We start from the raw sequence: 23,920 nt of genomic DNA on the forward strand, positions 1-23,920 counted from the left end.
AGCAGTAGACTTTATAGGGAATAGGGTGTCATTTGGGAAACATATAGGGTGTCATTTGGGAAACAGACTAGGTACTGACTGCAGATCTGTGTGTACAGATTACCATGTGACTCTGAGGGCATTTCAGGGCCCCATGGTTAGAAATGTACCTGTTGCCTGGAAACCAACCCAGTGTGTGTGTGTGTGTGTGTGTGTGTATTAGGGTCCATTTATGTCCTTGTCCATAGAGCCAGCTCTTTGCATATCAGTGTGAGCTTCAGAGCTCAAAATCATACAGTGACAATACTGCTCCATGCCACTAAACCAAGTATGTTAAAGTCAATTTAATATTGTGATTGTAATAAAATTATGCAGAAAATGCTGACAAAAACCTCTACACAACTTGTATTGCAGAATGTGTGTTGCTCAATAAGTCAATAAGCAGTGAGGTTAAAAACCAATCCTCCCCCCGTACATTAAAAGGACCCCTCTATTAGTTACTTTTTAAGTATCGGAGGGAAAACACACACATTGTCAGTAGCTAATTGTACAACAAAACATTGCCCCAAGAAAAGCACTCCCCATTCACTCTGAATTATTCATTTTAAGACTTGGATAAATGTGTGGGCGAATACAGTAGCAAATCAAATACACACAATTAACATGTTGTTTCAAATCAACATGCTCTAGTATTTTGTCCTGTTTCCTTATAGAAAGAATCCTAGCCTGGTCACACCAGACTGAAGAACGCTGTGCTCAGTTTGGTTGCCAGGTTAAGAGCTGCCTCCCTACCCAAAGCGGGTGGAAAGTATGGGACGAGCAGAGTGCCTCCGAGATGAGAGGTCGCCAACACTCACCCAAACACCGCCACCCTCTGTCCACATCATGGGAAAGACAACATTCAAATGCACGTTCTTTTAAAATCAGATTACATTAATGAGAATTCATATGAGATCGGTGGCGCAAAGGCTGATCTACAGAAAATAGAAACGGAGAGTCCATAGCACATCGAAAAGAGCAGTAATCTGGAGAAAGAGTGTGAGTATGTGTGTCTGAACAACGTGTCTCGTTTTGCACAAACACATTTCAGAGTTTTGTACAGTTCCATTGGACAAATGAAGCAAAAAGGGAAAAGGAAAACGGATGTACTAAATCTATGCCGCTGAGCTGTCCTTGTTAGTATATGAACATTTCCATAGGAAAAGTGTACAAAAATAGGACCCTGATATCGTGACCATACCAGGCTGTAAAATGGCCCCAAGAGGGCCACAGAGAGAGGACTCTATGATTGAGTTGAGTGAGCACCAAGTGTTTGAACTGGTCTCACAGAGAAGTGAAGAGAAAGGGAGGAGGGAAAGAGGAGACGAGAGCTTTTCCTCTTCTCAGAGTATAAAGTGTGTGTCTGTGTGTGTGTGTTTGCGTTTGAGATCAAGAGACAGTTCATATGTGTGCATTTGCAATGGCACCGACATACTGCATATTTTGGACTAATAGGCAAAACGCTGCCTAGTGAATGTCAACAACATTCTATGTGTACTAAGTACTGCCTGAACACCTGTCTAAACCCATCCCAGGACCCCATAACCTGACCTCCACACGTCGGTCACATGATAACGCAGTCTACCATTATTAGGACAGGAAAATAAATCGAACAGAACATAAAACCGCCTCTCACACAAAAATGGCTTCTCTTGCTCGTTTTACATTTACAAAAATCTCTTTGGGCTCGCTTTAAACCTCATGCTTTAACTCTTGAAATGTCAACCCCACGGCCCTGAAGGCTCTGTTGAGCATTGAGTCCTGTCTGCAGTAACCTCCAGGTGACTGTAGGGGAGCTTTTCTAATGGCCAGTCTCATCTCTGCTACATGCACAGTAAGGGACAACTTTCTGCTTCCTCTCATCATAGCCACCGACGGCCTTCTATCCACGCCTTCACCTTTTGACACGCACGTGTCCCCGATTCTCTTCCTGTGTACTCCTCCCCACACATTTTAAAGCATTGGATTGGTGTAGGCATGGGCTGGACTTTCCACAGTATTTCATACACCTGTCATTTCCTTTTAAATTCATGAAGGGTGCAAGTGCACACTTTGGGCTGAACTGTAGAGAATTGGCACGCACGCACGCACGCACACACACACACACACGCACACACACACACACACACACACACACACACACACACACACACACACACACACAGCTGGGGAGTGGGTTAGCTCCCTAGTTGAAGAGCTTGATGAAGCAGCCCTGGCAGTATGGCTTGTCATTCTGCTCCTTGAAGGTGCCCTTATTGAGCTGCTTAAGGCAGAAGGCACAGACAAAGTGCTCGGGGTGGAACTTCTTGGCCATGGCTGTGATGCAGCGGCCCGTGATGGGCTTCTGACAGCCCGAGCAGAGAGAGCCGCGACGCTCGTGGTAGTGGCCCTCGCAGTAGGGCTGGCCCTCGTGCTCAAAGAAGCTCCCATTTATAAAGGGGGTGAAGCACTCCTGTAATGCACAGAGGTGGGAAGAGAAGGAAAGGAGGTTGTCACAAAATGGCTGAGGCAATCAAGGCTTTCTATACTGTTTTTCTAAATACCCTTTTTTCCCAAGAACTGTATGAAAGCTATGGAAGCTACAGGTAACTGCCAAAATAAAAGAAACTCACGAGTAAATGAGGATTCTGGCGGCTCTGTTATGGGGTGGGGTGCATTTTCAGGACTTGGTTTAGGTCTGCTCAACCCCTTAGAGGGCAAGGTAAATGCCAATAACACAGACATTCTGAGTGAGCACCTTCAACCTATGGTGAATCATTTCTATCCTGATGGGAGTGGCCTCTTCCAGCATGACAACGCCCCCATCCACAGGGCACGAGCAGTCACTAAATGGTTTGATGAGCATGAAAACTATGTAAATCATATGCCATGGCCGTCTCAGTCACCAGATCTCAACCCCATTGAACACTTATGGGAGATTCTGGAGCGGCGCCACCATCAACAAAACAACAAATTATGGAATTTCTTGTGGAAGAATAGTGTCGCATCCCTCCAATAGAGTTCCAGACACTTGTAGAATCTATGTCAAGCCGGCGGCTCGTGGTGGTCTAACGCCCTATTAAGTCACTATGTTGGCGTTTCATTTATTTTGGCCGTTACCTGTATGTCTCACCATATGTAGATGCGGGATAATGCGCTTAGAATTGCACCACAGCACACACCCACTTACCCTGCAGACGAAGCACTCGGGGTGCCAGAGGGAGTTGAGGGCTGATATGTAGTTCTCCAGGATGGCGCGGGCACAGCCTCCACATTTGGGTGCAAACATGTCAAAGTAGTCCTTCCGACAGTACGCCTTCCCATCCTTCTCATGGAAGCCTGTGGAGGATGGGCAGAGAAGGACACCGCCTTAAGACAACAGAGAGAGAGAGAAAAGTGGAGAGGAGGAGAGAAGAGAAGAAGAGAGACAGAGAGCAAAAGAAGAGACGCTAGAGAGAAAGGAACAGAGGAGAGAGAGAGAGAGAGAGAGAGAGAGAGAGATAGCTTACCCTCTGGACCAAAGAAAGCTCCACACTGAGCACAAAAGAAGTGTTCTGGATGCCAGTTCCTGTCCAGTGCAGTCACCACTTTCTGTAGGGGGCAAAAAAAAAAGAGAAATATTTTTCCCTAGACGCAGTTAGCATACACCGAGTATACAAGCCATTAAGAACACCTGCCTTTTCCATGACATAGACTGACCAGGTGAATCCAGGTGAAAGCTATGAGGATAGAGGAACTACGTCGCTGTCTTATCTGCTTGTTTCCCCCCCCCTTCACTAAAACCACCACAAAGCTTTTGCCTGCAAATCGCCCGAACCGCGACGTTCTGGCATGTCTGCCTAGTGATTTGTTGGGAGAGTTGTCCGTCTGAAGAGGTCCCTCCCTGGAACAATCCCCCCCCCCCCCCCCCCCCCCCCCCCCCCCCTTTTCGAAGTTAACACGAGAGTCAGTCCTTAATCTGAGGCCAGTTAGCAGCAGATTGAATTCCTAAAATCAATGTTTTAGGCCTTTTGCCCATTTTATATCCAACAGATGGCAGCACTAGCGAGGCTGACGACAGTGGACATAGTAGCGTGACAAGAGAGAGAAATAGAAAGAAAGGAGAGATAAAGGAGTTATATGAACACACAACACTGGACCAATGAGGAAGCTTGTCTCCACCGGGACTAATCTGACCTATCCCGAGGCTAAAGTCCAGTCGCTCTCCCCTTTTGCTGCGGTGCCTCACCCCAGGCAGTGTGTGTGTGCGCGCGCACGTGTGTGTGTGTTCATGTGTGCAGTGACTCATACACATGCTGCAGTGTGTCAGAGCAAGAAAATGAGTGAGTGTTGACGTGCGGAGTGAGACAGACACAGAGATGACGGGTGGCTCAAAGCTGGGTCTGTGGGATTCAAGGTGGCATAATGTGTGTGTGTGTGTGTGTGTAATACTAACGTCCAGGATAGGTCCGTTACAGTAGTGGCAGCGTGGGGAGAACAGGTTGTGGTAGTCCTTCTCACAGTAAGGCGCTCCGTCCCGCTCAAAGAAGTTCCTGGAACCGATCTCCTCTTGACAGTGGGTACAAACAAAGTGCTCCGGGTGCCACGTGCGCCCCATGGCGGTCACCACCTGGGCACAGGGAGGGCACAAGACAGACGCATCACAAATCTAAACTAGGAGCCTCAACCTAAGATTCTGTGAATCTGTAAGCGCATTCATAAATCGCCTCAGAGTAGGAACAGGTACCCCCTGTCCATGTAAACGTAATCATTATGATCTAAAAGACCCCTGATCCCTTCACGAATACGCGCCCCAGGGGTGAATCCTAATCAGAGATGTGCGTATGACTATGCTAATGTCCCATTGACATCAATGTATGATTGATTTCCACCGGTTAATGGTGCATATCTCCAGTTCAGATTCAGTCCTCACTGTGGAACAGTGACCTTCCTATGGTGGACAAAGTACTTAACCTTATTTCCATTACCAGCTAACATTGATTATATGGAGGAATGCAAACCATGCGAGCCATGTAGGCAGCTCAATCTAATCATGAGCACATTATTCACACCTACTGTGGTATTGACCGTCAAAATGGATCTAGGAATAAATTCAACGGGGACCAAAGAAATGGATGTAATAAGCACAGTAAAGGGTGCATGTAAGTGTGTGAATATGGCCTGTTTGTGTGTGTGTGTGTATGTGTGTGCGTAAGGTCACCTGTCCAACTATGGGCTTGTTGCAGGCCCCACACACTCCCTTGGCCACAGTCTGGACGCCCAGTTTATGGAGGTCTGACTGGAGGCTTCCCAGCATGTTGTCCAGCTTGTTGGCCTGTTTGGGGGGAGCCTTGGGCAAGCTCTTCCCTTGGGCCATAATCTGTGGATGGGTCACACACAGACAGACATGTCAGAGAAAGAAACAGACGCACAGAAACACACACGCAGACAATAAGCAGACACACTAACACTCGCATATAGAAACGTACACACGCAAACACAGTTCCACAAATAGAGATCCCTTCCCAACTCATGTTCTGCTCAACTCACAGAAAACCCCATTAAAGCGTAGAAGAGTCTCTCTTCAACAACTCTGCTGATTACATCTGAACGTAATTGCTCCCCTGGGATCAAGTCTTTTGGTTTGAACTCAGTCTTCATTGACACAACAGTAATTATTCTTGACGAAACAGAACACACTCTCCCTGGGCTTATGTGACCCGCCACAGAAATCAGTCTTTTTAATGGCTGAAATGGAGAATGCCGCTGGCATGCATGCCAGGCTAGAAAGAACATGTTCGGCTCATCGCATAAAAGCTGACATTACATAAAGCACTGCAGTCCAACTACTGTCTCCAAGAGTAACGCTGCTTATTAGCTACCTATAGAGCCTATTGATTGTCTGTGGGTTGTTGATGGGCAGAAGCAAGGTGGGAGGGAACTACACTTCTCAAATGGTTTGGTCATTGGAGCTTCCTGACCCAGTCAAATTCCACAGAGGGAAAAAATAGCCTGTCAGTGGGCCTACTGCTTACAAAAAACGTGCACACACACACACACATAAACACGCACACACACACATAAACACGCACATAAACGCACACACACACAAACGCACACATGAACGCGCACACACACACATAAACGCACACAGGGACTAACAGTCACGTACAGGCAAATTTCACCAACGAAAGGCAACCCTCACTAAACAACCACCCTTCCATCTGGAGTAAAATCAAATACCAACTTGGTTTGGACCTGGATGTGTTTGTTAAAGAGAAAGAGGTAGGGAGAAAATTAGATTAGGTACGGAGAGAAAAAGTGGCATATAATAACAGTGTCTTAACAGAACACTATGCAGTCAGCTAAATCACAAGTCAAGTTATTTCAACCTGTTCAGATTTGGGCTTGGTCAAAAGGGCTTGGCAAGTTAAACAGTCAAAAGTTAGGTCTGAAGTGCCTCTGTTGGAGGCAAGTCCTCTGGGAGGTGGGAACCATCCCAGCGTCATGACAGGTATCAGGACAGTGTGGCTGTAATATCAAGGAGAGAGCCATGATGTCTGTTCCCCACCAACCACCCGATACTGATTTCAAGGAACAACATGGCCCAAGTTGGCACCATTCTCCAAAAACCCAGACGGTTCACTCGCCAGCCTGGATGTCATACTCTTTCATCTCTACAGAATGGATTTCACACATCCTTAAAGAGCTCCTTCCTTATCACAACCCCTCTCCTGGACTCTTGGTGGAGAAGTGGCTAGAGATAGGGCCCAAAATACATCTGTTTTCTCAACACACACACACACACACACACACACACACACACACACACACACACACACACACACACACACACACACACACACACACACACACACACACAGAGAAGAGTTTTGGTTTTGACACTCAGACAGACGACTCAATACAAACGACGAAAAAGAGAATAAAGTTGGTGATAGTGAGAAAAGAAAGAGGTGAGAGGCAGATTAGGCCAAAGAGAGAACGGGAGAAATAGAGAAAACAGAAGGATAAATGAACAAGGTGGATTGAGTGTTCCATGCCTCCATTGGTGGGAAGATGGGATCGTACTCAGTCTGGCAGCCAACAGACACAAAGACCTTGGGCGGAGGGGGCGGGGTGACAGAATTGGGCGGGGGGCTGGGGATTTTGGGCGGGGCAGGTTCCCTGGATGGAGGGGTGGGCTCTCTGGGGGTCGGCATCCAGGGAGGAGTGGGCTGATGCACCACAGATGGGGGGGAAGGGGTGCATGGCGGGGGAGGGGTGGGTACCCTGGGAGGGGGCGAGGGGGGTGTGGGAGGAGGCAGGGGCGGAGGGGTCTGCTTGACAGGGGTTTGCTTTTTGGGCGCCGGGGGGGACTGCGGAGGGGGGATGACTTTTCTCTGAGGGACAGGCGAGTCAGGAGGGATGACGATCTGGGTGTGGGAAGAGACAGAGAGCAAGAGAGAGACATCAAAAATGAGTGAAATTAAACCACAGGAAATAGAAAGCCTCAGGTGGAGCAAAAAAACATCAACAAGTGGTTACAGAAGAATACGGTTGAGAAAGTGTTCGCTAGTCATAGTCCATCTGTGTGGTATAGAACATTGCCTTGATAACGTTACTCTAGAATAACAGCACTAATCAAGAAACACGCTACTGGAAGGTGCTGTATTGCTCTACAACTAGTCGGTCCAAATTTGGCCCAATGAGATGACTTAGAACTGGCTCCGGCCACATCTCTGTACCTTGTCCACCACCGGCGAGGCCTTGTCTTCCCGCATGCGCTGCGGGTTGTTCATGACGATGACCCCCTCAGTGAGCCAGTCGTCTGACTGCTTCTTGCGTCGGCGCTCAACGGCGCGTTCGATTCCCAGCTTGCCCTGCAGCTCTGCGATGAGACAGTCCTGGGAACTGCTCTTGGTGAAGATGACAGGACCCAGTTTACGCCTTAACACATGCCCGTCTCGGTACATTGGGTGCACGTTGGGCGTCTCTTTGGTGCGGCGGATAACCGACTTGAGCTGCAGAGTTGGGTAGAATGAAGTAAGGGGGGGGGCATGGTGGTGCTTCCCCATACCTCCCATGACAACGCACATATGGGTTGTGCTGCAGAGCCAGGCACGAAACACCAGAAAGCACAATCCTTCAGGCCAGGCCGGCTGATCGCAAAAGCCAAACGGCACTCCACTCGACTGCATTCCATTACACTCTTTTCCGAGGCAGTCTATTTCACACGTGCTAGACTGCAGTGTGTAAGCATGCTGGGTGATTGAAAACACTTAGCAAACGTCCATTCTTCTCAGCGCAAAAACATACAGGGCAGCAGGTAGCCTAGCGGTTAACAGCTTTGGGCCAATAACCAAACGGTCACTGGTTTGAACCCCGAGCTGACTAGATGAAAAATCTGTTGATGTGTCCTTGAGCAAGGCATTTAATCCTAATTGCTACTGTAAGTCACTCTGGATAAGATAATGACTCAAATGTAAATGTAAAATACACGATGTGCAAAACAACGACTAGAACACTTAATGCTCATGCAATACACAGGCAGGAGTAAAATGCAAGCAGCAAAACCGCTGGTCTTAGATTCTTGTAGTAATGTCACTGTAGAGAAGCAGCTAATGTCCTTAAACAGATTCAAAAACTTGGTTCCACAGGCCCATATAAACCCTCTCTGTTCCACTCGCATGTTGTTTTAGGTTTGTCCCTTCTCCACCCAAACATGTGCACAGAGAATGTGTGTAGTACCTAGCCCTGTGGAACACCCGTAGTGAGACAACACGGTGCAAATACAGACCTTCTTCACGTCACCTGGAAGAAGAGGTAACGCGGTCAATTCAAATCAAATTACTCTTCCTTAACACCACAGGCTCTATTTTTGGCTGCCGCTAAGGAGGCACAAGTGTCAAACATGTTAGTTTGCAATTTCGTCATGATAAAATGGGCATTTTACAACCTTTATGCCAGGTTCTGGATTTTACCTGTGTAACATCAGCTCGCTGAGATGGGAGGGGTGGCAATATTTGAGGTGTGTTCTTAAAAACAAGGGCAAAAGTGACAATTTCATGCAGTGCTGAAGGGAAATTTTAAGACCCACCAAAAGCAGGTCTTAACGGTAACGCATGGATTTTGACGCACAGTCCCTATGGAACGAGAAATGTGCCTTTTGCACCAGTGAATCTCGTATTTAGAAACATAAAACAATATTTCCCTCCCATCTCATTATTTTTTTATTTTTATAAAAGAACATGAATAGCCTACCTTCCCCCTTAATCAAGGCTGGTTTAGCAGCTTCGGATAGGTGTGTATTTTAATCCTGGCCATGCATAAACCAAGTCGCTTATGAATAAAGAGGTTTTAAATGGTCCGCTGAGAGTGCCTTAAAATAAGAGTTTTTTTTGCCTTCATGCTTTTTTATGATTCACAATTTACATACCTGCATAATTAATTTAGCTTGTTCAAGTAGGCTATCCATGCCCATTTTCAAAGAGTGCACCTGGTACGATTACCAAAGACACGCTCATCTAAACTATTCAGTCCTCCTATACTGCCATATCAACAGCTGACCAATGCATTCGCCAAATAGCAGCCAATCAATAAAGGATTTCGCTCGTAAGACTGCGTTGAAATGACATGTGAAATCGCCAAAACGTTATTAAACGACCAAGTTTGGGAGCAGCAAAATAGTGAGCAGACATCCCATTTATCACTATTTTAGCTCCCATTATTATTTTGGACGTGTGTAAAAGACTCCATATAGTCTACCTTTATATATCCACGGGAAGCAATGATGGTGCCTGCAACTGTAATTAGACATAGCTTATTTTTTTAAAACAAGCTGCTGTTTAGTTTAGTTTAGATTTTTGATTATAAGCCTTATTAATAGTGAATTGAATCTAGCTTATTAACAACATTTGGCATGTCTATGGCTCAGACATAATGCAATTTACAGTAGGCCTAGCCAGTGTGAATGTTATATTTAACAATATATTTCCAAATTGAAGCCATTACAATAAGGCTTCATACAATGTGGACCGCAAACACCTAAACACCTACATATTTAGCAAAGATGGAATAGATTACATTTTGTTATTTTGTTTCTGTAGGCCAAACCTAGATAATGGCGCCGGAGGGGGATGGAAGTGTTTTATGGGCTCTTAACCAACCATGCTATATTGTTAGTTTTTTAGTTTTGTTTGTATTTATTTTGTACATAATGTTGCTGCTACCGTCTCTTATGTCCGAAAAGAGCTTCTGGACATCAGAACAGAGATTACTCACCTTGAACTGGACAATTAATTTTTCTTTAAAGAGTCGGACGAGAGAGATTTACTCCAGACACCCAAACAGGCCCTCATCCCAGTCATTCACAGGAGAAGGAGACAGAGATTTCGCGGAAGGAGATTTGGGTGCCTTGTAAGGATCTGGCGACGAGTGGCTAATCTGACTTTGCCATTGGTACTATTGGCCAACGTACAATTGCTAGATAATAAAGTGGACAAACTACAAGCACATATATCCTACCAACGGGACATTAAAAACGGTAATATCTTATTTCACTGAGTCGTGGCTGAACAACGACATGAATAACATACAGCTGGCGGGTTACACACTGTATCGGCAGAATTGAATAGCAGCCTCTGGTAAGACAGTCTATGTATATTTGTAAACACCAGCTGGTGCACGATATCTAAAGAAGCCTTGAGGTTTTGCTCACCTGAGGTAGAGTATCTCATGATAAGCTGTAGACCACACTATCTACTATATTCTTCGTACCTGTCCATTTACCACCACAAACCAATGCTGGCACTAAGACCGTACTCAATGAGCTGTATATGGCCATAAGCAAACAGGAAAACGCTCATCCAGAGGTGGTGCTTCTAGTGGCCGGGAACTTTAATGCAGGGAAACTTAAATCCGTTTTACCTCATTTCTACCAGCATGTTAAGTGTGCAACCAGAGGGAAAATACAACAACTCTAGACCACCTTTACTCCACACACAGAGACGCAAACAAAGCTCTCCCTTGCCCTCCATTTGGCAAATCTGATCATAATTCTATCCTCCTGATTCCTACCTACAAGCTACAATTACAGCAGGAAGCACCAGTGACTCAGTCAATAAAAAAAGTGGTCAGACAAAGCAGACGCTAAACTACAAGACTGTTTTGCTATCACAGACTGGAATATGTTCCGGGATTTTTCCGATGCCATTAAGGAGTACACCACATCAGTCACTGGCTTCATCAATAAGTGCTTCAATGACGTCGTCCCCACAGTCACTGTAGGTACATACCCCAAACCATAAGCCATGAATTACAGGCAACATCCGCACTGAGCAAAAGGGAAGATCTGCCACTTTCAAGGAGTGGGACTCTAACCCGGAAGCTTATAAGAAATCCCGCTATGTCCTCCAACGAACCATCAAACAGGCAAAGCGATCGAATCGTACTAAGTCGGATGTGGAAGGGCTTGCAAACTATTACAGACTACAAAAGGACGCACAGCCGAGAGCTGCCCATTGACACAAGCCTACCAGATGAGCTAAATAACTTCTATGCAAGTAACACTGAAACATGCATGAGAGCATCAGCTGTTCTGGACGACTGTGTGAGCACGCTCTCCGCAGCCGTTGTGAGTAAGACCTTTAAACAGGTCAACATTAGTCCGGAAAAGGCTGCAGGGCCAGACGGATTACCAAGACGTGTACTCCGAGCATGCGCTGACCAACTGGCAAGTGTCTTCACTGACATTTTCAACCTCTCCCTGTCTGAGTCTGTAATACCAACATGTTTCAAACAGAACACCATAGTTATTTTGCCCAAGAACACGAAGGTAACCTGCCTAAATTACTTCCGATCCGTAGCACTCATGTCTGTAGCTACGAAGTGCTTTGAAAGGCTGGTCATGGCTCACATCAACACCATTATCCCAGAAACCCTAGACTCACTCCAATTTGCATACCGCCATAACATATCAACAGATGATGCAATCTCTATTGCACTCCACACTGCCCTTTCACACCTGGACAAAATTAACACCTATGTGAGAATGCTTTTAATTTACTACAGCTCAGCGTTCAACACCATAGTACCCTCAAAGCTCATCACTAAGCTAAGGACCCTGGGACTAAACACTTCCCTCTGCAAATGGATCCTGGACTTCCTGACGGGACGCCCCCAGGTGGTAAGGGTAGGTAACAACACATCCGCCAAGCTGATCCTCAACACGGGGGCCCCACAGGTGTGCGTGCTCAGTCCCTTCCTGTACTCCCTGTTCACTCATGACTGCATGGCCAGGCACGACTCCATCCCCATCATTAAGTTTGTCGATGACACAATAGTGGTAGGCCTGATCACCGTCAACAACGAGACAGACTATAGGGTGGAGGTCAAAGACCTGGCCGTGTGGTGACAGGACAACAACCTCTCCCTCAACGTGATCAAGTGAGTGTGGACTACAGGAAAAGGAGGACCAAGCACGCCCCCAGTCTCATCGATGGGGCTGTAGTGGAGCAGGTCGAGAGTTTCAAGTTCCGCTAACATGGTCCAAGCACACCAAGACAGTCGTGAAGAGGACACGACAAAACCTATTCCCCCTCTGGAGACTGAAAAGATTTGGCTTGGGTCCTCAGATCCTCAAAAGGTTCTACAGCTGCACCATCGAGAGCAACCTGACTGGTTGCATCACTGCCTGGTATGGCAACTGCACGGCCTCTGGCTGCAAGGCACTACACACAGCAGTGCGGTGAAGGATTGCATCACTCTTGATTGTCCAAGTGACAAGCTCACAGCTGCAAGTTGAGACGTGCAATATAGCCATAAACAACACAGAGCGGACATTTCCACATGGACCACGGTAGGCAGTTAACTCCCTTGACCACAATGAAAAAGCTTTAACAGGATTTTAGACATGTTTGCAAATATATAATTAAAAAAAATAGAATAGAATAGCTTATAGCTTATAGAATAGCTTATTTACATAAGCTTATAGAATAGCTTATAGAATAGCTTATAGAATAGCTTATTTACATAAGTATTCAGACCCTTTGCTTTGAGACTAGAAATTGAGCTCAGTTGCATCCTGTTTTCATTGATCATCCTTGAAATGTTTCTACAACTTGGGGAGTCCACTTGTGGTAAATTCAAGTGATTGGACATGATTTGGAAAGGCACACACCTGTCTATATAAGGTCCCACAGTTGACAGTGCATGTCAGAGCAAAAACCCAGCCATGAGGTTGAAGGAATTGTCCGTAGAGCTCCAAGACAGGATTGTGTCGAAGCACAGATCTGAGGAAGGGTACCAACAAATTTCTGCAGCATTGAAGGTCCCCAAGAACACATTGGCCTCCAATATTCTTAAATGGAAGAAGTTTGGAACCACCAAGACTCTTCCTAGAGTTGGCCGCCCGGCAAACTGAGCAATTAGGGGAGAAGGGTCTTGGTCAGGGAGTTGACCAAGAACCTGATGGTCACTGACAGAGCTTCAGAGTTCCTCTGTGGAGATAGAGGAACCTTCCAGAAGGACAACCACCTCTGCAGCACTCCACCAATCGGCCCTTTATGGTAGAGTGGCCAGGCAGAAGCCACTCCTCAGTAAAAGGCACAAGACAGCCCGCTTGGTGTTTGCCAAAAGGCACCTAAAGACTCAGACCATGACAAATACGATTCTCTGGTCTGGTGAAACCAAGATTGAACTCTTTGGCCTGAATGAAAAGCGTCTTGTCTGGGAGAAACCTAGCACCATCCCTATGGCGAAGCATGGTGGTGGCAGCACGCTATGGGGATGTTTTTCAGCGGCAGGGACTGGGAGACTAGTCAGGATCGAGGCAAAGATGAACAGAGCAAAGTACAGAGAGATCTTTGATGACAACCTGCCCCAGAGCGCTCACAATGACCCTAAGCACACAGCCAAGATAATGAAGGAATGGCTTAGGGACAAGTCTCTGAACGTCCTTGAGTGGCCCAGCCAGACTTGAACCCGATCGAACATCTTTGGAGAGACCTGAAAATAGCTGTTCAGCAACGCTCCCCATCCAACCTGACAGAGTTTGAGAGGATCTGCAGAGAAGAATGGGAGAAACTCCCCAAATACAGGTGTGTCAAGCTTGTATGACACCCAAGAAGACTTGAGGCTGTAATCGCTGCCAAAGGTGCTTCAACAAAGTACTGAGTAAAGGATCTCAATACTTAAGTAAATGTGATATTTATTTTATTGTACAAATTAGATAACATTTCTAAAAACCTGTTTTTGCTTTGTCATTATGGGGTATTGTGTGTAGATTGATGAAAACAATTTAATCCATTTTAGAATAAGGCTGTAACATAACAACATTTGGAAAAAGTCAAGGGGTTTGAATACTTGCAGAAGGCGCTGTATATCCTTGTTAAGTTCACAATAGCCAACATTCTACACAAGGCAGAAAATACAAACTCCATGCATAACTTCTCAGGGAAAACTTTGACAAGATGCCCTATACATTTAAGTCCTTGTGTCCTCATGTTGTGTTCATGTGAGTCACTCTCCCAAAATAAGAGCCCATCTCAATCACTTCAACTTGATAATAACTGGCATACTGTAACAGAGCTAAGTTGAACTTGAATGAGCCTAGTGGATACAGTCTGATCGCTGCTTAATCCAAAAGATGTGCATTTGGAATAAGCCAGAAAATTGACAGTCCAATCAGCATCCTCTCAGAAACAGTGGGTGGGTTTTGGACAAAAACCAACTCAGTCAAACTTTGCTTTGAATTAGGCCATCCTCTGATTGGTTGAAGGTGATCCAATCGCTGACAAGTTAGTTTTGAATAATGCCCCATTACAGACACAGACTCGAAGATGAGAAATCCCAGACATATAAGCGAAGTGAAAAAGGATGGTGAACTTAGCGATCAGACTGATTCCACCAGGCTAGAATGAGCCATCATCAGATAAAAAATGTATGGCATCATATATATTAGCGATCATTATCATCTCTGTATGTTACTGGCTCCGTTACACCTATTAGTGTGTGACACCACCAGTGCCAGGATACATGGGAAAGATGAAATGTGTCAAAGTGGGGATTTGGCCTCAAACTTGGCCTAATAAAAGATAATCCATACGGTGTCATAGTGCCTTTAATCTCACGTGCCAGCTTATTTTGGGAGAGCGTTGTTGCGGGTGGGTGGTCTGTTGGGAGGGAGCATCGTACTTGGCCCGAGGTGGACAGCCTCTCCACGGCCGAAGGCTGGTTCAGGGGCAGGTCCAGGGTGGTCTCGGGGGTTCCTGGACACGTCGAGGGGGTCAAACAGTCGTCCATCCAGCTGGCCTTGTTAAGGGGGGTCATCGTCCCCTCGCGCCCGTCCAGGGACGTGCCGTGCTTTGGGTTAATACTTTCCTTGTCCTCCCAAGTCCTTTCCTTGTCTCTTGCCATGGAATAAAGCTCCTCTTTGTCCCGATGGGTCTCCTTGGCATGCTTCACTTCTCCCTCTGGCAGGGTAAAGTCGAAGGACAGCAATCTGTCAAGGGTGTCCTCCAGCAAGGGCTCCCGACATGGCCATGTTATCCCCAAGTCAGGACATGCAGCAGGGGGCTCTGCTAGCTGAGCAGCAGGTGTTTCTGGATGCTTCTCCTTCAGTGAGGAAGATGGATCAATGGAGGGTGACTGATGAAGGGTGATCGTTTTAGGAGTGGGACTCTTAGCAACACTAACAAAAACGGGGCTCTTAGCAACCAGAACTGGACGGGGGCTCTTGGCAACTGGAAGAGGACTGAGGCTTTTAGGAATCGGAACAGGACTGGGGCTCTTAGCAACCATAACTGGACCAAGTGTCTTGGCAGCAGTTATAGGACTATGGGTCTTGACAAGAGTCATGGGACTAAGGGTCTTGGCAAAAGGTACCAGACTAGGGGTCTTGGCAACAGTTACTGGACTAGGCGTCTTGGTGGTCTTATTATCCACTGCAGGACTGTTGTACTTTACAACGGGGGCAACAGAAGGATAGGGGGTCTTTGGCAAAGTGTGGCTTGTGGTGTTAGAGACCACAGTGAGGGACTCCATGTGGGAGGTCAGCGTAGTTCTCACGCTGGGATCAGTTACTCCTCCCAGCTGTGTGTGAATCTGGGTGTACTGGAGGCTCTGGGACGAGGCCAACAAAACGGAGGAGGGTGAAGCAGCTGAGAGGTGGGTGGAGGAGGGCGGGCCAGAACAGGCATCTTCATCTATGTGGAGGTCTAAAGGAACAGGGTTACAGGAGGGGGACGTGTCACTGGGGGGCTCCAGCTGCAGATCACCAGGCCCAGTTGGGTCTCTGGTTACAACTACTGGGGAAGCAGGTGACTTCGTCTCCAAGGAGGAGGGTTCTGATCCTTGACTGATCAGGAGGGTATTCATATTGACAGACAACTGAGAACCAGACTGGAGGACGGGCAGCACAGAAACAATAATAGAAGACAGGGAGGAAAAAAAGGGGAAATGGTTTCAGGAGAGGTAGAAAAGGGAAGTTGCCACAGCGGCAGACATGCACCATGGCAAATGAACCATGACTACTTCCTCAATAAAGCTGTGTGAAAATTGGAATTATATATATATATCACTGTGATGGATATACAAATCATTCACATTCCACACTCATTGCATCAGTGTAAATAAATTGTTGTATCAATAAGGTAAATGGTAGGAAATGCCTGATCGAATGTACATTAGAGTCTAGACCACAGCAACACTACAGCAATCTACCTGTGTGAAGAACCCCCACATCCATGCTAAAAATCAATATACAACCAACCTTTTAAAAACAACATATGCACCATTCATTTGACTGCACATTTCACCCTACAGTATGTCCCTTCACCCATCTGCATCTGCCTACCCCTCTTTCCTATCCATCTCTACACCCTTGAATGAGTAGGTGTCCAAACCTTTGACTAGTACTGTACATACGCACATACAGTACCAGTCAAAGGTTTTAACACACCTACTCATTCAAGGGTTTTTCTTTATTTTTTACTATTTTCCACATTATAGAATCATAGTGAATGCAACAAAACTATGTATTAACACATATGGAATCATGTAGTAACCACAAAAGTGATACAACAAATATATTATATATTCTTCAAAGTAGCCACCCTTTTGCCTTTATGACAGCTTTGCACACTCTTGGCATTCTCTCAACCAGCTTCATGAGGTAGTCACCTGGAATGCATTTCAATTAACAGGTGTGCCTTGTTAAATGTTAATAGGTGGAATTTCCTTCCTGCTTAATGCGTGTGAGCCAATCAGTTGTGTTGTGACAAGGTAGGGGTGGTATACAGAAGATAGCCCTATTTGGTAAAAGTCCATATTATGACAAGAACAGCTCAAGTAAGCAAATAAAAACGACAGTCCATCCTCAGTTTAAGAAATGAAGGTCAGTCAATCCAGAAAATGTCAATACTTTGAAAGTTTCTTCAAGTGCAGTTGTAAAAACCATCAAGCGCTATGATGAAACTGTCCCTCATGAGGACTGCCACAGGAAAGGAAGACCCAGAATTACTTCTGCTGTAGAAGATATGTTACCAGCCAGAAGAAATGGTAGCAGTTTTACGGGCGCACAACCAATTGCCTAGAGTGTTTTCAGCTATACTTTTCGTGGCTGTTTATTTACCACCACAGACAGATGCTGTCCGCACTAAGACCGTCAGCTGTATAAGGAAAAATCAAACAGGAAACCACTCACCCAGAGGCGGCGCTCCTAGTGGCCGGTGACTTTAATGCAGAGAAACTTGAATCAGTTCCAAATTTCAATCAACATGTTAAATGTGCAACCAGAGGAAAAATCTTTCTAGATCACCTGTACTCCACACACAGAGACGCGTACAAAGCTCTCCCTCGCCCTCCATTTGGTAAATCCGACCACAACTCTATCCTCCTGATTCCTGCTTACAAGCAAAAATTAAAGCAGGAAGCACCAGTGACTCGGTCTATAAAAAAAGTGATCAGATGAAGCAGATGCTAAACTACAGGACTGTTTTGCTATCACAGACTGGAACCTGTTCCGTGATTCTCCGATGGCATTGAGGAGTACACCACATCAGTCACTGGCTTTATTAATAAGCGCATCGAGGACGTCATCCCCACAGTGACTCTATGTACAGACCCCAACCAGAAGCCATGGATTACAGGCAAAATTCGCACTGAGCTAAAGGGTAGAGCTGCCGCTTTCAAGGTGCGGGACTCTAACCTGGAAGCTTACAAGAAATCCTGCTATGCCCTGCGACGAACCATCAAACAGGCAAAGTGTCAATATGGGACTAATATTGAATCGTACCACACCGGCTCTGATGCTCGTCGGATGTGGCAGGGCTTGCAAACTATTACAGACTACAAAGGGAAGCACAGCCCAGAGCTGCCCAGTGACACGAGCCTACTATATGAGCTAAATAACTTCTATGCTCGCTTCGAGGCAAGCAACACTGAGGCATGCATGTGAGCATCAGCTGTTCCGGATGACTGTGTGATCACGCTCTCCGTAGCCAACGTGAGTAAGACCTTTAAACAGGCCAAAATACACAAGGCTGCGGGGCCAGACAGATTATCAGGACGTGTGCTCTAGGCATGTGCTGAACAAGGTATGATCACTGACATTTTCAACATGTCCCTGATTGAGTCTGTAATACCAACATGTTTCAAGCAGACCACCATAGTCCCTGTGCCCAAGAACACAAAGGCAACGTGCCTAAATGACTACAGACCCGTAGCACTCACATCCGTAGCCATGAAGTGCTTTGAAAGGTTGGTAATGGTTCACATCAACACCCTTATCCCAGAAACCCTAGACCCACTCCAATTTGCATACCGCCCAAACAGATTCACAGATGATGCAATCTCTATTGCACTCCACACTGCCCTTTCCCATCTGGACAAAATAAACACTTATGTGAGAATGCTGTTCATTGACTACAGCTCAGCATTCAACACCATAGTACCCTCAAAGCTCACCACTAAGCTAAGGATCATGGAACTAAACACCTCCCTCTGCAACTGGATCCTGGACTTCCTGACGGGCCGACCCCAGGTGGTGAGGGTAGGTAGTAACACATCTGCCACACTGATCCTCAACACTGGAGCTCCACAGGGGTGCGTGCTCAGTCCCTTCCTGTACTCCCTGTTCACCCACGACTGCATGGCCAAGCACGACTCCAACACCATCATTAAGTTTGTAGACGACACAACAGTGGTAGACCTGATCACCGACAACGACGAGACAGCTTATAGGGAGGAGGTCAGAGACCTGGCCGGGTGGTGCCAGAATAACAACCTATCCCTCAACATAACCAAGACTAAGGAGATTATTGTGGACTGCAGGAAAAGGAGGACCGAGCACGCCCCCATTCTCATCGACGGGGCTGTAGTGGAGAAGGTTGAGAGCTTCAAGTTCTTTGGTGTCCATATCAACAACAAACTAGAATGGTCCAAACACACCAAGACAGTAGTGCAGAGGGCACGACAAAGCCTATTCCCCCTCAGGAAACGGAAAAGATTTGGCATGGGTCCTCAGATCCTCAAAAGGTTCTACAGCTGCACCATCGAGAGCAGGTTGCATCACTGCCTGGTACGGAAACTGCTCGGCCTCTGACCGCAAGGCACTACAGAGGGTAGTGCGTACGGCCCAGTAAATCACTGGGGATAAGCTGCCTGCCATCCAGGACCTCTACACCAGGCGGTATCAGAGGAAGGCCCTAAAAATGGTCAAAGACCCCAGCCACCCCAGTCATAGACTGTTCTCTCTACTACCGCATGGCAAGCGGTACCGGAGTGCCAAGTCTAGGACAAAAAGGCTTCTCAACGGTTTTTACCCCCAAGCCATAAGACTCCTGAACAGGTAATCAAATAGCTGTCCGGACTATTAGCATTGTGTGCCCCCCCCAACCCCTCTTTTTTGCGCTGCTGATATTCTCTGTTTATCATATATGCATAGTCACTTTAACGATACATTCATGTACATATTACCTCAATTGGGCCGACCAACCAGTGCTCCCGCACATTGGCTAACCGAGCTATCTGCAGTGTCCTGACACCCACCACCTGCCAACCCCTCTTTTACGCTACTGCTACTCTCTGTTCATCATATATGCATAGTCACTTTCACCATATCTACATACTACCTCAATCAGCCTGACTAACCGGTGTCTGTATGTAGCCTCGCTACTTTTATAGCCTCACTACTATAGCCTGTCTTTTTACTGTTGTTTTATTTCTTTACTTACCTATTGTTCACCTAACATCTTTGCACTATTGGCTAGAGCCTGTAAGTAAGCATTTCACTGTAAGGTATTTGGCGCACGTGACAAATAAACTTTGATTTGATTTGAAATTGCGGCCCAAATAAATGCTTCACAGAGTTCAAGTAACAGACACATCTCAACATCAACTGTTCAGAGGAGACCTTCATGGTGAAATGAGGCCTTCATGGTCAAATTCCTGCTAAGAAACCACTACTAAAGGACACCAATAATAAGAAGAGACTTGCTTGGGCCAAGAAAAAGGAGCAATGTACATTAGACCGGTGGAAATCTGTATTTTGGTCTGATGAGTCTGAGATTTTTGGATCCAACCGCCATGTCTTTGTGAGATGCAGAGTAGCCAACAAGTACTCAGCACATGTGGGAACTCCTTTAAGACTGTTGGAAAAGCATTCCAGGTGAAGCTGGTTGAGAGAATGAAAAGAGTGTGCAAAGCTGTCATCAAGGCAAAGGGTGGCTACTTTGAAGAATCTAAAATCTAAAATATATTTTGATTCGTTCAACACTTTTTTGGTTACTACATGATTCCATATGTGTTATTTTGTAGAAAATAGTAAAATAAAGAAAAACCTTTGAATGAGTAGGTGTGTCCAAACTTTTGACTGCTACTGTATATACATACACATATAGACACATCCTGGTAAAAAAAAAAAAAAAAGAATCTGTAAAACTTACATTGCTCTGGACTTTGAAGTCGGACAGCGAGGCCATGAGCTCATCGAGCTCCCGCGTGGCGGAGGAGGCAGAGATTCTGGCCTGCAGCTGGGAGGGTGTCTCCTCCTCCCCCTCCGTAAACTCCACCAAGGGGATGGGACTAGAAATCAAATAAAAACAACAAACATTAGGCCATAAATGACCATAGTCAAACATGAGAAACACACAGGAGAATAGTACAATCAGTGTGTAAGATGAAATGGTCTTCCGGGAACATAAGGTGCAGTGTCACTGCTTTGCTGTCCTTTAAACAAACTATTAATACACAGTTTATATACTACTTATAAACATTTTGTGAATCATTTTAAGTATACCTTCATCTAAAGAGTAAGCCTACTACCAGAACTTTCTCTGCCCAGGTTGTATTCACGGCCAACCAATTGTTGCTTTCCACCTTTGATTGGTTCATCTAGATCATGTCCGTTCAATGCCTTGGAAACATGGACCAAACCCAATTTGGGATTCAACACCACACATCCCCAGCTCCCCTCTAAATGCAGCCATTATATCCGAGGTAACAAAACGGCAAGCCAATTAGCCTCCCAGACAGTTTGTGGGCATTGAAGAGAACTTGAGGAAGACGACATCATCCACACCCACTCTGTAAACCACCTCTACTGTTACACACCCATGTCCCGACACTTCTCTTAAGATCTTAAATCGATGCCTCCGATTTCACAAGTGTGTGAAACTGTGTGCAATGCAATCCCCCTTCTTCACTAATAATACTTACCCTACTGTCTTAAATAGACTCTGCTTCAGTCAGAACATTGAAACAGAAAAACAAACAAAAGCACACCCATAAATGAACTGTGAACGATATACACCTAAACTTGAAGAAGTCAACAATACACTGCCACACTGAACCAAGCAACTGATATGATGATTGAAGCATTATGCGCTGAAAACTGATGCCGACAAAAGGTGAGAAGTAAAAAGAAAACCTTGAGACTCACATATGTGGAAACGACATACCTGAGGCGATAAAGACTAGCACATACACACCCCGGAAGGACGAAGACAGGAATGCAGAGGAAGACTGGGAAGAAGAACGCAACCCAAACACACTGGCTGACAGGCAGGAACTGCTACCCTTAACTAGCACCAGAGACTGGTAATGAGAGACTGAGACAGGAGGGAAGGAAAGGAAAGGAGGGAGGGAAGAGGGGAGGCGTCACGTTGGTAGCAGCAGGAGGATTAGGTTTACCCCTAGCTATGCAAGTTTGAAGTTTCAGTGTTCTTGGCTCCATGAAGGCTGAGGTAAGAGTTTGTTTTCACTCACACGACTGCTGTCGAGAACGGTCGGCTAACTAGGCAAGTCGAGCGAACTCGACAACTTATTATACCAAAGCCTGGGAAAAACAACGTTGTGAAAAAGTTGTGAAAGTGATGGAATATATGTTGCGTCTCTTGTTCTGTCGGTCTCAAGGTTCAGTCCAGGTGCACTTGACTTCAGTGACCAATTCATTTAAAAACATAACACAACACACTCCCTCATCAGTACGGAGAGGCTGAGACAGACCGAGCGTATCCCATGGCCCAGGGAATCATGGATGCCAAAGACAGACAGTGGTGATCGCTACTGAACAGATCCACTTGGCTGGAGTTAACGTCATTAGCATGCCAGATGATGACAGGGTTTCCGAAGCAGAAGGGTTTGCTCACCAACTCTGAGACAGTGTAGACATTCCAGAGGATTTGATTCTGGATACAGCAGAGCCGGGTGTTTATTTAACTACAGCCAGATACTCCCTCTCAGGGGAGATAGATAGTCTAACAACAAACCAACTGCCCAGAGGGAAGTGAGAGAGAAGTAGCAAACCTCAGCATCTAGAGTCAGGCTTCTTATTGGGCAATGAAAACGCTCAAAGATCCATTACCGTTTGATTTCAAGTAAAAGGGGTTTCTGAAGGTTTTTGTGTGGAAGGTTGTGTGCTAGTACACCTGCCATCAAAGAAGTGGATGAGGGACAGTCTTTAGGACAGCCTCCAGTTATTGTTTCTGGTAGTTCTGAGGACTCAGATCATGAAGGAAACTGATTGCAACAGGTTGTGCAATATGGAGGCAGTTTTTTAAATTTATTGCTGTAGACATTAGCATTTGTGTGGAGGCTTACAAAAAGGCCTGTGTCAGTCCTCCTTGCCAAAGGATTGAGTTGGAACATGCCAAAACGCAGCAGCTTATAGCCAGCCATTCACACGGCTCTGTTACAATATCCAAACTCAAATATCACTCAGAATGAAACAATTTGCCTTCAGAAAGTCGTCATATCCCTTGACTTATTCCACATTTAGTTATGTTACAGCTTGAATTCAAAATGGAGGAGAAAACAATATATACAATCTCACCCAACTACACACAATACCCCACAATGACAAAGTCTAAACATGTTTTTAGACATTTTCGCAAATGTATTTAAAATGAAATCCAGAAATATCTCATTTACATAAGTATTCACACCCCTGAGTCAATACATGTTAGAATCACATTTGGCAGCAATTACAGTTGAGTCTTTCTGTGTAAGTCTCTAAGAGCTTTGCACACTTGGATTGTACAAACCTTAAACATAAAAATTCTTAAATATCTGTCAAGTTGGTTGATGATCATTGCTAGATGTCCATTTTCAAGCCATTGTCATCTCGGTAAGAACTCCAGTGTACAGTGCATTCGGAAAGTATTCAGATCCCCAGACCCTTGCTATGACACTCGAAATTGAGCTCAGGTGCATCCTGATTCCATTGATCATCCTTGAGATGTTTCTACAAATTGAAAAAAAAAAACAAGCCATGGGGTCGAAGGAATTGTCTGGAGAGCTCCAAGACAGAATTGTGTCGAGGTACAGATCAGGGGAAGGGTACCAAATAATGTCTTCATCATTGAAGGTTCCCAAGAACACAGTGGCTGTTATTCTTAAATGGAAGAAGTTTGAAACCACCAAGATTCTTCCTAGAGCTGGTCGCCCG

At 45.7% G+C, this 23,920-nt stretch overlaps 1 protein-coding gene across 1 annotated transcript; it reads right to left on the reverse strand.

Moving 5' to 3' along the window:
* Nucleotides 1–5,365: 5,365 nt before the first annotated feature.
* LOC109871553 (flocculation protein FLO11-like) lies at nucleotides 5,366–22,045 on the reverse strand. The gene is made up of 5 exons (XM_031824491.1): nucleotides 21,933–22,045; nucleotides 20,919–21,057; nucleotides 15,169–16,374; nucleotides 7,722–7,997; nucleotides 5,366–7,409 (listed from the first exon to the last, which is right to left on the reverse strand). The coding sequence occupies exons 2-5, from the start codon at nucleotides 20,952–20,954 to the stop codon at nucleotides 6,963–6,965; spliced, it is 1,965 nt and encodes a 654-aa protein (XP_031680351.1). The 5' UTR covers nucleotides 20,955–21,057; nucleotides 21,933–22,045; the 3' UTR covers nucleotides 5,366–6,962.
* Nucleotides 22,046–23,920: the final 1,875 nt, after the last annotated feature.

Source organism: Oncorhynchus kisutch, linkage group LG1 (assembly GCF_002021735.2).
Source record: "Oncorhynchus kisutch isolate 150728-3 linkage group LG1, Okis_V2, whole genome shotgun sequence".
Lineage (NCBI taxonomy): Eukaryota > Metazoa > Chordata > Actinopteri > Salmoniformes > Salmonidae > Oncorhynchus > Oncorhynchus kisutch.

Bases quoted from the DNA above. Each gene is read 5' to 3' on its own strand.
- LOC109871553 (XM_031824491.1), bottom strand. From the start codon at position 20,954: ATGGCCTCGCTGTCCGACTTCAAAGTCCAGAGCAAT. The intron at 16,375-20,918 runs GTAAGTTTTACA...CCCGTCCTCCAG, and splicing joins ACTTCAAAGTCCAGAGCAAT to TCTGGTTCTCAGTTGTCTGT. The intron at 7,998-15,168 runs GTACGATGCTCC...CCAACTCTGCAG, and splicing joins GGCTGTCCACCTCGGGCCAA to CTCAAGTCGGTTATCCGCCG.